The sequence below is a fragment of the Erpetoichthys calabaricus genome, chromosome 8 (genome assembly GCF_900747795.2).
Source record: "Erpetoichthys calabaricus chromosome 8, fErpCal1.3, whole genome shotgun sequence".
Taxonomy (NCBI): domain Eukaryota; kingdom Metazoa; phylum Chordata; class Cladistia; order Polypteriformes; family Polypteridae; genus Erpetoichthys; species Erpetoichthys calabaricus.
Genome location: NC_041401.2, coordinates 115,280,814 through 115,293,475, shown reverse-complemented (window position 1 = coordinate 115,293,475; position 12,662 = coordinate 115,280,814). Strand labels below are relative to the sequence as shown.

Below are 12,662 nucleotides of genomic sequence, written 5' to 3'. Positions count from 1 at the left end.
GACAATGTTTGGTAACTTTTATCCTTCCTTAAAAAAATAAAGGGTTAGTCTGAACTAAGAAGAAAAAAACTATGCTTAAAGATATCAAAACTGGAACCCAGTATTGACAATAATGGCCTTTTAAAACATAAAGATACTCAACCTTCACATTTGACTTTTGAGTTATTTTCCTCTTTTTTGACCTATAGTTTTTGCTCCATTTGATTTGGATTTATATGTAACTCTTTAATTTTTGTAAATAAAAAATAAAGAAATTTGAGGCTGTTTTTTATTCCTTATCAAAATCATCCATTAAAAAAGCATTTCACGTGCATAAGAAAAACCAAAGGATATACAAATCCACACAAAAATCCTGTAATCACTTGTTAAAATCCCAAAGTGCAAAATTAGGTAGAGGGATGGGAGTTACGAAGTACCACTGTTAGTTGTTCCTAGTAAAAGTTAAGTACTTAACAATTTAAGACTATAAGAAAATAGTAGTTTTTCAATTTTGTTCAACTCCTGGGATGCTATGCCAAGAAGAAAGGTTCAAAAGCCCAGGCCTAGAGATATTGTGTGATATTTAATTATATACTGTATGCTGTAGTTAAGCATTTGCTTTGATTGCATATTGTTAGGGAGCAAAATCTATGGCAGACTGTTATCCATGAATGTACAACTCAATTTATGTCCATGAATGAAACAAAATCTAAACCATTAACCAACCACTGTTAATTACCAAATGGATCACAGCAGACTACAGGCCTATACATATACAGTGGTGTGAAAAACTATTTGCCCCCTTCCTGATTTCTTATTCTTTTGCATGTTTGTCACACAAAATGTTTCTGATCATCAAACACATTTAACCATTAGTCAAATATAACACAAGTAAACACAAAATGCAGTTTGTAAATTGTGGTTTTTATTATTTAGGGAGAAAAAAAAATCCAAACCTACATGGCCCTGTGTGAAAAAGTAATTGCCCCCTGAACCTAATAACTGGTTGGGCCACCCTTAGCAGCAATAACTGCAATCAAGCATTTGCGATAACTTGCAATGAGTCTTTTACAGCGCTCTGGAGGAATTTTGGCCCACTCATCTTTGCAAAATTGTTGTAATTCAGCTTTATTTGAGGGTTTTCTAGCATGAACCGCCTTTTTAAGGTCATGCCATAGCATCTCAATTAGATTCAGGTCAGGACTTTGACTAGGCCACTCCAAAGTCTTCATTTTGTTTTTCTTCAGCCATTCAGAGGTGGATTTGCTGGTGTGTTTTGGGTCATTGTCCTGTTGCAGCACCCAAGATCGCTTCAGCTTGAGTTGACGAACAGATGGCCGGACATTCTCCTTCAGGATTTTTTGGTAGACAGTAGAATTCATGGTTCCATCTATCACAGCAAGCCTTCCAGGTCCTGAAGCAGCAAAACAACCCCAGACCATCACACTACCACCACCATATTTTACTGTTGGTATGATGTTCTTTTTCTGAAATGCTGTGTTCCTTTTACGCCAGATGTAACGGGACATTTGCCTTCCAAAAAGTTCAACTTTTGACTCATCAGTCCACAAGGTATTTTCCCAAAAGTCTTGGCAATCATTGAGATGTTTCTTAGCAAAATTGAGACGAGCCCTAATGTTCTTTTTGCTTAACAGTGGTTTGCGTCTTGGAAATCTGCCATGCAGGTCGTTTTTGCCCAGTCTCTTTCTTATGGTGGAGTCGTGAACACTGACCTTAATTGAGGCAAGTGAGGCCTGCAGTTCTTTAGACGTTGTCCTGGGGTCTTTTGTGACCTCTTGGATGAGTCATCTCTGCGCTTTTGGGGAAATTTTGGTCGGCCGGCCACTCCTGGGAAGGTTCACCACTGTTCCATGTTTTTGCCATTTGTGGATAATGGCTCTCACTGTGGTTCGCTGGAGTCCCAAAGCTTTAAAAATGGCTTTATAACCTTTACCAGACTGATAGATCTCAATTACTTCTGTTCTCATTTGTTCCTGAATTTCTTTGGATCTTGGAATGATGTCTAGCTTTTGAGGTGCTTTTGGTCTACTTCTCTGTGTCAGGCAGCTCCTATTTAAGTGATTTCTTGATTGAAACAGGTGTGGCAGTAATCAGGCCTGGGGGTGGCTACGGAAATTGAACTCAGGTGTGATACACCACAGTTAGGTTATTTTTTAACAAGGGGGCAATTACTTTTTCACACAGGGCCATGTAGGTTTGGATTTTTTTTTCTCCCTAAATAATAAACACCATCATTTAAAAACTGCATTTTGTGTTTACTTGTGTTATATTTGACTAATGGTTAAATGTGTTTGATGATCAGAAACATTTTGTGTGACAAACATGCAAAAGAATAAGAAATCAGGAAGGGGGCAAATAGTTTTTCACACCACTGTAGTTCAAGATACAGAACTTTGAGAAGACATTAGGCTAGGTCTGCTGTTCATAAACATTACCTTAACGTGGGGCAATTGTATTGCATATCATGAATTTGTATGAAAGGCACAAGTCTTCGCAGTTTGAGCAGAGAAAAAGTTGTAATGCAGTCTCAGGGTACTACTGGACTCAGGTGAACTACCTTAGTTAAACGTGCCATTAATCAAGTGATATTTTGTGATTAATCATGATTAAAAAATGTTTAATTTTGACAGCCCTAATAATTTTATATTAGTTTATTATAATGAGTTTAATTACATTGAAAGCAGCTTTCATTTTTATTTTGGAAACACTGGACTCTCTATCAGTCACTCAATCACCCTCTATTTCTGTCCTTAAGTGGAATTTGTCAGATTTTTGTGAGGAATGTACTTCCGGACAAGTATAACTATGAGAGTATAAAATAATAAGTACAATATTTTCACATATACATGAAAAAGCTAGATGATTTTCAGACTTACCATACTGTATACATTATTCAAAAAAACATATTTTACATTTTCCTATAATAGTATGTTAAAGGCATAGTCAGCAAAGGTGTTGGTGATCAACATGGCAATTACATTTTCCTTCAATAACTTAGATGTCTGTGCTCAAATATCCACTCAGTGATGTCTGACCTGAAGTCTTTAGATTACAAGGGAGCTGTCTCATTTTAGTGAGCCATAAAGGAGAACTGCCCCTGCTCTATGGATAGGATAGCTGCTAAACTATACTGGCATTTTTCCGTGTGTGCGTGTGTGTGAGTGAGTGTGTGTAAATAATTATAAATAATCACCCACCCCCAGTGCGCTGAGTGAATCTGGATCACAGCACCATTTGCATCTGCTAAGGAATTTAACCTGAAATGCCACAGCAAAGCACTGCCTGCCAGTCACAGATTGGAGGCTTAAAGGACAAAGAAGGTGTCTCATCTTAGTGAGCCATAAAGGAGGACTCCCCCTGCTTTGCAAATGAACAGTTTTTAAGCTGCACTGGTGCAACATCAGGCTGGTTCTTTCCCAGCTGCTTCCTTCTATACATGCCTGGACTATTAGACTGCTACCTCATAATGCCAGGAAACATACAGTCCTGTCACAATCTGAGTAGAGTTTGTATGTTCACACATTGTCTGCATTGGTTTTTCTCGCCATACTTCCACCTTTCCTCCCATAGGTTTATTAATGATTCTAAACTGAATTTGTAAAAATGGGTGATGTGGATATGTGCCATTGCACCCAGTGCTGCTGGGATAGGCTCCAGCACCTTGATACTACATTAGATTGAGACAAATTCAAATATAGTTTAACATGTACTTTAATAAAATATATTTTTACTAGGAATTTATAACAGATTTGTAAACATCGAGGACCAAGGAATTAATTATGTCTTTCATTGAGTCCTGGAGAGATAGATATGAAATTAACTTTTTACAGTACTGTAGTGTTGTCTTACCTTTATGTTGGAATAGAAACATGGTGTTTTTTTTATTTTAGTTTTTGGTGAAAACGGGCCTCACTTAAATCACTTGTCCAAAATTTGCACCCATAGTCCACAAACATCCATCATTATGCACTCATTTCAGATTATAATGTAGTAGATGTTTATTCCTCTTGCATCCTAGATGTCTGAAGAATGTCTGGTTATGTTATCTGTCTTGTCTCTTTAGAATAACTTTAATCCCTTTTGAAATGTAGCCTTTCAGAATAAATGATACAGATATTGGGATAATAAATATTGCTAAGTAAATAATTAATATTCATTACATGTACTATACACTTTACCCTAATGTGCTGCTCTTCATTTGACTATAAACTGGATTAGTACACTGAGTCTGAAATTAAATTTCTTTGGCTGGTCTTTCATCTTTGGAGTACTTTTCGTGGCTTATTTTAGAAAAATATCTGTTTTATGTACTTTGTTCTTCTATCATTATAACTATCCTGAGTTGTTTCGGTTTATTGAAGCCACAGAGAATAGGTAATCCAAAGGGCATAGGCTATAACACAGGAGCGCCACAGGGGACTGTACTTTGTCCGGTCCTGTTCAGCTTATATACATCGGACTTCCAATACAGCTCCGAGTCCTGCCACGTGCAAAAACTCGCTGACGACACTTCTATTGTGGGCTGCATCAGGAGTGGGCAGGAGGAGGAGTATAGGGACCTAATCAATGACTTTGTTAAATGGTGCGACTCAAATCACCTACACCTGAACACCAGCAAAACCAAGGAGTTGGTGGTGGATTTTAGGAGGCCCAGACCCCTCATGGACCCCGTGATCATCAGAGGTGTACAGATGGTGCAGACCTATAAATACCTGGGAGTGCAGCTGGATGATAAATTAGACTGGACTGCCAATACTGATGCTCTGTGTAAGAAAAGACAGAGCCGGCTATACTTCCTTAGAAGGCTGGTGTCCTTCAACATCTGCAATAAGATGCTGCAGATGTTCTATCAGATGGTTGTGGCGAGCGCCCTCTTCTACGTGGTGGTGTGCTGGGGAGGCAGCATTAAGAAGAAAGACACCTCACGCCTGGACAAACTGGTGAGGAAGGCAGGCTCTATTGCTGGCATGGAGCTGGACAGTTTGACATCTGTGGCAGAACGACGGGTGCTCAGCAGGCTCCTATCAATTATGGAAAATCCACTGCATCCACTAAACAGTGTCATCTCTAGACAGAGGAGCAGCTTCAGCGACAGACTGAGGAGATCGTTCCTCCCCCAAACTAAGCGACTCTTCATTTCCACCCGGGGGTGTAAACATTAACATTATACAAAGTTATTGTCTGTTTTTACCTGCATTATTATCAATCTTTAATATTGTTTTTTGTATCAGTAAGGTGCTGCTGGAGTATGTTAATTTCCCCTTGGGATTAATAAACTATCTATCTATCTATCTATCTATCTATCTATCTATCTATCTATCTATCTATCTATCTATCTATCTATCTATCTATCTATCTATCTATCTATCTATCTATCTATCTATCTATCTATCTATCTATCTATCTATAAAAGCATGGTGCCATAAAAAAGTGTTTGTTTTTGCAGGTAAGGCCAACAGTCTGGCTGTGACTAAACCAGGAGTTTCAGGCGTAAAAGGTCGCTCACCATCTAGCAAGATACCAGCACCACGGACTGGAGTTGGTAAAACAATCAACAGAACCTCAGCAAAGCCTTGAAAACTTTTTGGCTACAAATTTAATTATTTTTATGTAATCAATTTTCTTTTCTAAGGACTATGCATTTTCCAGTTCTATGATCATAAAGGTGAAGATTTTGTTTTAATCATGTTGTTTTTAAAAATTCAAATCTTGCCTTAATTTTATAGATTTGTTTTAATTCACAACTTCTATTAATCTTGTTTAGGTGTTGTGCTGATCTAATCACACATACTTAAGTAAAAGACATTTTTACCTCGCACAACTGATTCCAGGATTTAAGCTTGAGTAAGATCATAACATCCCATACTGCATTTTAAAATCCTAAAATATTTACACTTGTCTCCTTTATTGAACATAACTAGCTATAAGATAAAAAACTTGTTTAAGAGTGTAAGAAAATTTACAATATAGCAACAGCTGTAACATGCTTGAGATGGTGCATTTTTAATTTATTTTTATGTCAACACACTTTTAGAGGATATTTTCCTTTTTTATAAAGTCTTCCTAAGCATATTTTGGCATTAATTATTTGAATATATTTTACGTAAAGGTCATGTCTCCCCTTTTTTATGAAATGTGTGGTGCCCCTCATAAATAAATTTTAATAGTTGAGATAAAAAGTTTGAGAACCTTTTGGAATTTTCTGCATTCCTGCTTGGATGGCACTTAAAGTGTAGTCTGGTCTTCAACCAAGACCAAGTCCTAATAACTGATCAAGACTGCTAATTAAACAAATAGCATAAACAAGAATTATACCTTTTTGTAACTACATTATGTGTATTGCATATTCTTTGTTGAATTTTATTAATATTATTTGAAGAAAACAGTATTCCATCTTAACAAACCATAATTCTACCACTGCCTCAGAGAAAGAGAGGAGAGACTACAACATGGGCAAATCTTTAAAAAAAACAAAACAAAGAGAGTGTCCTTTTCCCCACTATAAATGCTTGTTCTAAGATTTGAAAAAAAAAGTTTTGAACAGATCCTCTAAGTGAGAATTTAATTTTTCCAGTTTCAAATAGTATAGAACATCACTGACTTATAACAGTTGAGCAAGATAAGTCTACATGCTAGTAGTGTAGTATAAGCCATTATAATCAATTTGTCCTTCTCCACTTTAAGTCCATCTGGGAGTACACCAAACAAAGCTGTTGATGGGTTAAGAGTGATTGTAACACCAAGGCTGTCTGATAGGCATTCAAAGATGTTTGTCCAGACTGACGTTAATTTGGTGAATGCCCAAAACATGTGGCCCAGTGAGCCTAGAGCTAAATTGTAACATTCACATGTTGAGTTTTTCCTTGGATACATTTTGGACAATTTTAAATGCGATAAATGTGCTCGATAAAAGATGTTAAGTTGGACGGTTGAATGCTTTGCGCATATGTAGCTGGAATGTATTCCATGCATGGCAGTCTCCACTGCTTTATAGAGATGATCCTTTCTTTAACATATTCTAGGATCTTTGAAAGGAAGAAAATTTAAGATAACATGTTTTTATATATTGTTGAGATGCTGTCTGAATCTTCAAGGGTGATCAGTACTGTGTCTGGAATAGAAATGGGTGGGAGGTGAGGAAAATCTGGCAGGTTCCTTTTAGCAAAGTTTCTGATTTGAAAGTAGTGGAAAAATTGTATTGATGAGAAGTTAAATTTGAAATATAATTGTTCATAAGATGTAAAGACATTATCTATATACAAATAATCTAGGACATTTTCCAAACATTAAATACTGTGTAGGTTTGAGAGGGTAGAAAAAGACCAGCCTTGTGCAGGTCTACAATCTTGTCCCTAACGTCCTTTGACAGCTCTTTGGTGTTGCCCATGGTGGTTTAGAGGTTGGAATAGAAGAAATGGATTCTGTTGGCAGGTGTACTTTATACACATAACGAGTTGAGATCAGGAGTATCTGTGATTGATTGATCAATTGATTGATTGTCATCTGTGTGCCACATGGGCACACAACAAATTCTGGCTGGGCTGTAGGGGATCAAATACTTACTTCTCCCAGTGATATGCAAAACAATAACTTTTATGTAATGTGTTTTTTCTGGATTTCTGTTTGCTATTCTGTCTCTCTCCATTAAAATGTAACTACCATAAAAATTAGAGACTGTTCATTTCTTTGTAAGTGAGCAAGCTTACAAACTCAGTAGGGGATCAGATACTTATTTCCCCCACTGTATTTGCTTCCCAGTAATAAAATTGAAAGTTAGGTAGTGCCATGCCCCCCTTTTCTTTAGGTTGCTGTAGTTTCCCTTTGGATGTGTGGATGTTTCAAACTCCAAATAAATGAATTTCAAAAGAACCGTTTTTTAATGTATATGGGAATACTCTGAAATAGAAATGGGAGCTTGGGAAGGGTGTTCATCTTGACAGTATTGATTCTCCGTGCTAATGTGAGATGGAGGGTAGACCATCTGTTCACATCTTTTTTTATTTTTTTCCATGCAGAGCCAAATTTTGTTGAAAAAAGATCTTTATATTGTGATGTGTACCCCTAGGTATTTGAACTGATCTTCTGAAATAAATGAGTAGGTGTCCAGTCTAGTATTGTTTGCTAGAGAGTTCAATGGAAAAAGCACACTTTTATTCAAAAGAAGTGAAATTGGTGTGTATGATGCACTTTGTAAGAAGTCCTTATTTTTCTTTGGAAAGACAGTAATTAATGCTGGGCGAAAAGTTTAAAGTAGACTTTTCTTGTCTGTAGCTTCTATAAACTTTGCTAGTGGTAGTGAAGCTAACTTATTTGAAATTTTTTTTTTTATAAAATTCCACTGGGTAACATCAGAGTTTATAACGTCTAGTAATTCTGAGAGTCAGAGGTTTGTCCATTTCCTCTGCACCAAGATTATCTAGCTGTGATATTTGTAATGCGTCAAAAAACTTATTAGATTGTGTCTTATCATCTTTAAACTGGGCAGAATATAAGGACTTATAGCACCCTTTAAATGTGGGGGGTATATTTTTATAGTTATTGATTTTATCTCCTTCTGTGTTGGTAATTTCTGATATTGCATTGCGAACTTACTGCTTTTGGATTTGATGAGCTAAGATCTTATTAGCCTTCTCTCCATGTTCATAGTAATGATGTTGCAATTTAAAGATGAGCAGTTCTGTTTCTTTAGTTGTCAAGAGGTTAAATTCTGATTGCAAAACCTGTCTTTTCCATTAAAGTTCCTCATGTGGACACCTGGCATATTTTTGATATATTCTGGTAATTTCATTGATTAGCTTTGGCGTCTTCTTGGTTTCCAATTTATTTTTGTAGGAAAGATATGAAATAATCTGTCATCTTAAAAAAGTCTTCAGAGTTTCCCAGAGTATTCCTGCAGAGACCTCTGAGGATACATTTGTCTCTAAAAAAATAAACTGTTTGCTTACAGATGAATTCTGTACAGTTCTTATCAGCTAATGACAGGGGGCTAAGATGCCAGCTATGAGAAGAGTGTGTAAGGCACAGTGGTTTAAGCTCTATGATCAGAGGGGCATGGTTGGAAATAACAATCGCATCATACCTGCAAGGTTTGATAGTAGGCAATAACTGATTATCAATAAAGAAATAATTAATTCTTGAGTAACTGTGATGTACTCGTGAGAGGAAGGAATATGTTCCTGAGCTTAAATTTAAAAATCTCTATGGGTCTGATAAGTTATGATCCATTACAAAATGTGTGATTATTTTTGCAGATGTTCTCACCACTGTAGACGAAGACCTATCGATGTTTGGATTTAAAACACAACTAAAGTCTCCAGCCATTATAATTTTATGAATGATCACATTAGGAATAAATGCAATTACATTTTGGATGAAATCTCTGTCATCCACATTAGGCACGTAGATACAGTATTTATCAAAATCACTTTGACATATCGCCCTTCAGAATCAGATACTACGTCTGATACTGCAAATGAGATTGTTTTGTGTATTAAGATTTCCACACCTCTAGTTTTCTTTGTATAGCTGGAGTGAAAGATTTGGCCAGTCCAATCTCTTTGCAACCAAAACTGGACCTTACTTATTAAGTGAGTCTCCTGTACTATCTTGGCATTTAGATCTGTTAGGTGAGAAAATACTTTTTTTCTCTTTAGATCATGAATGAGACATTTCCAGCTCACAAAATTCACTTACAGTGAAACAGACACTGCTTCTGTATTTTTGGGGACATTTTGTAAACTTAAGTAAAAGTAGAACGTTAATTTGATACAATAGCTTTAACCTTGATTTCATATTGTTGCCAAGTATTGTGGCTACAGAGTCTTTAATCATGTTGGCACTTATGGTGGTTGGGGTAAAAAGGATAAATAAGAAGTAACTTGCTCTCTTTCTCCCCCAAGCCATCTTGCCTCCAAATGAGGCAAGACCAAAGTTCGCAAAGTCCCAGTCCTCTGACATGCCAAGAGACAGAGCACGTCCAAAACAAAACAAAACCCCAGCAGTGGTGTAGTAAAGATTAAAATTAAGATATGATAGTAAAATCCAGTTGCAATAAACCTAGGGTAAGATGCTAAGTAGTCCCCTTGGAAATTGAGGTAAGCTGTGATAGCACAGTCCAGATATAGTATGGTATGATTATAAATAGTCCTTAGGCGAAAAGAAAAACAAAAGTCTAAAAATACTGTAAATAACTAGTTACTTAGTGGTTACCAAAATATACATATATTTAATAGAAGAAATTTCAACATTGTGGTTTAAAACAGAAAAAATAGAAAAAGAAATCAAAGTAATAAAAAAGTATCCAAAAAGAAATGGAATATATAGTTACAGCAAGTGTCACATTACAAATAGACCAAGTTGCAAGTAGAATCTTCTTTGCTTACGAGGACACAATATGACTTATGATCATGTTTTAAATGATGTCAAGATTAGTCTTTTTAGGTGAAAGTATCTATCTATCTATCTATCTATCTATCTATCTATCTATCTATCTATCTATCTATCTATCTATCTATCTATCTATCTATCTATCTATCTATCTATCAATATTGCATATTCAAAGTTAAGAATGGAAAAGTATGTAATGATTTAGATTTAGTGGCAGCTCCTTTAGCAGCATTACTCTCAACCAAAACTACAGCTCTTACTCAGACCAGTGCAGCATTTCTCAATTACTTTGGCCTCTTCCTCCGTACAGAATGTTTTCAGTTCATGGTATTCTTTGTACATTTGTGAAAATGAGTTACTTTAGATCCTGTCACAGCATTTTAATAGGGCTGAGGTCTTTTACTTGGCCATTCTAAAATGTGGAATTCATTATGGTTAAGATATTCTGTCCTTAAATTATTCTTTTATTTAGAATTTTGATTATGGCGCATGACCCAGTTTCTTTTGAGCATCATATCACAGAGTGATGCTATGATGTTCTCCTGTAAACTTTCTTGATACAACCAGGAGTTCATTGTTCCTTCAATATTCGTACCTGTTCAGGCAGTACAGGAGAACAGCCGTCCCACATCATGATGATGTCTGAGCCATTCTTCGTAATCTGGAAAAGGTTTTCTTGGTATTATGCAATTTTTTGTTTTCTCCACCGTTTACACTGTAATTTAGGCAACTTTTAACTCTGCTATCCACACTTTGTGCCAGCGAAGTGGAGCAAATCTGCAGTTTCCTGTCTTGGAATCTTTCACAAACACTGCTTTTGTTTAATGTTTTTCTTATTTTAAACACATGCACACAGACGCTTGTAAGCCAGAAAGGACACCTGCAGATCCCTAGCTGTTGCCTTAGGACTACTTGTGACCACCATTAGCAGTACGGTCTGATTTTATAGTGGTTTTTGGAGGAACTCCTGCTCCTGAGTAGAACAACAATGGTACTGAATTTCTCCTGTTTGTGCATCTTAAACAGAACATGGACCTCAACCCCATGCCTAAATTATATATCTTCAACTGGAAGATCCTTTGTAATACCTTGGATATTGAAACAATATATTCAATTAAAATATGGCAATACCAAAGCAACTTTGTTTTTATATTTGTTTTTTATAACATAGATAAAGATCAGATTAGATTTTAGAAAACATTCATGTTAGAGTTTACAATTTACACAAACGTTTACTTGTAGTTGTACCTACAAGTGGAGGATAAAAGCTTTTAACATTCTGCATTAGAAATATGGTTAAGAGCCACTTCCCAAAATTTTGAAATGTTGAAGAGCTGTGACCAGCAAATTGAGAAAGATGGCATTGCACATTTTTTTGAGGGCATACAGGCACTTAAGCATTAAAAATGCATCATCTTCATGCTTTTTGAAATACCTTAGAATTCTGCATTCTTGCAGAATTTCACACACTTAACTATACTGCTGCCTCAACCCCTGATCTTGCAATTACGGAACTTTATTGTCTATTTGTGATATAGCACAATATGTTATTATTTATTATAATTTTTTAATAATTTGATTGTTACCTCGATTGCTGATGTGACATATACTGAACTTGTTTATCTTATTGTATAACCTACAATGGTATATTTTAGAATTAACTAAAATGGAATAAATAATTTATTTCAGTTTGTGTTACTTTCTTGTTTCAGAGTGCCTTTACTAAAACAGTTGTATATGAAGATTTTTTTTTTTGTGGAAATCAAGTAGTCATTATTGGTTATACGTATAGCTATAAATGTTTCATCACAAAAGATCACTGTAGTGGTGCATACAACATTTTGCTGGAAGCATTTTTTGGATTTAAATTAATGGCAAAAGTCACCGTTTTTCATGGAGAGTTCCACACATTTTGCAATAACCCGTAGGACGTTCTGATTGTAAATAATACATTTTGCAAGTGTACATAATACTTTTTTGTGAGCAAGTGATACATTTTGCAAACATGATGTAGTCATGTACTTTTATAACCAGTTATGGTCAGGTTTCTATATGGATATATTTTTGTGTTATTTTAAATGGTCCTTTTCTGCTTACACACCATTGTGCATATTGATACAGTCTGACTCATTACCTTCATTTATTTGTTCCTACGACAGTAGTGAAAACAAAAGCAGACAGAAACAAACTCAAGCAAAACCTTAATGGTGGATAAAAGCAAACATATTTTAGCTAGCATATTGCTGTAGTACTAGGGTGTTGTACCGTGTTAGCCA

General features: G+C 35.8%; 1 protein-coding gene across 1 annotated transcript in view; it reads left to right on the top strand.

Annotated features, from left to right (window-relative positions):
* The window catches only part of cep104 (centrosomal protein 104), a 203,366-nt gene extending 191,292 nt beyond the window's left edge, over nt 1-12,074 (top strand). The window contains exon 23 of the mRNA XM_028807321.2: nt 5,447-12,074. Coding sequence (XP_028663154.2) covers nt 5,447-5,577 — 131 coding nt within the window. The 3' untranslated portion in view covers nt 5,578-12,074. The remainder of the gene's footprint in view (nt 1-5,446) is intronic.
* The last annotated feature ends 588 nt before the right edge of the window (nt 12,075-12,662 follow it).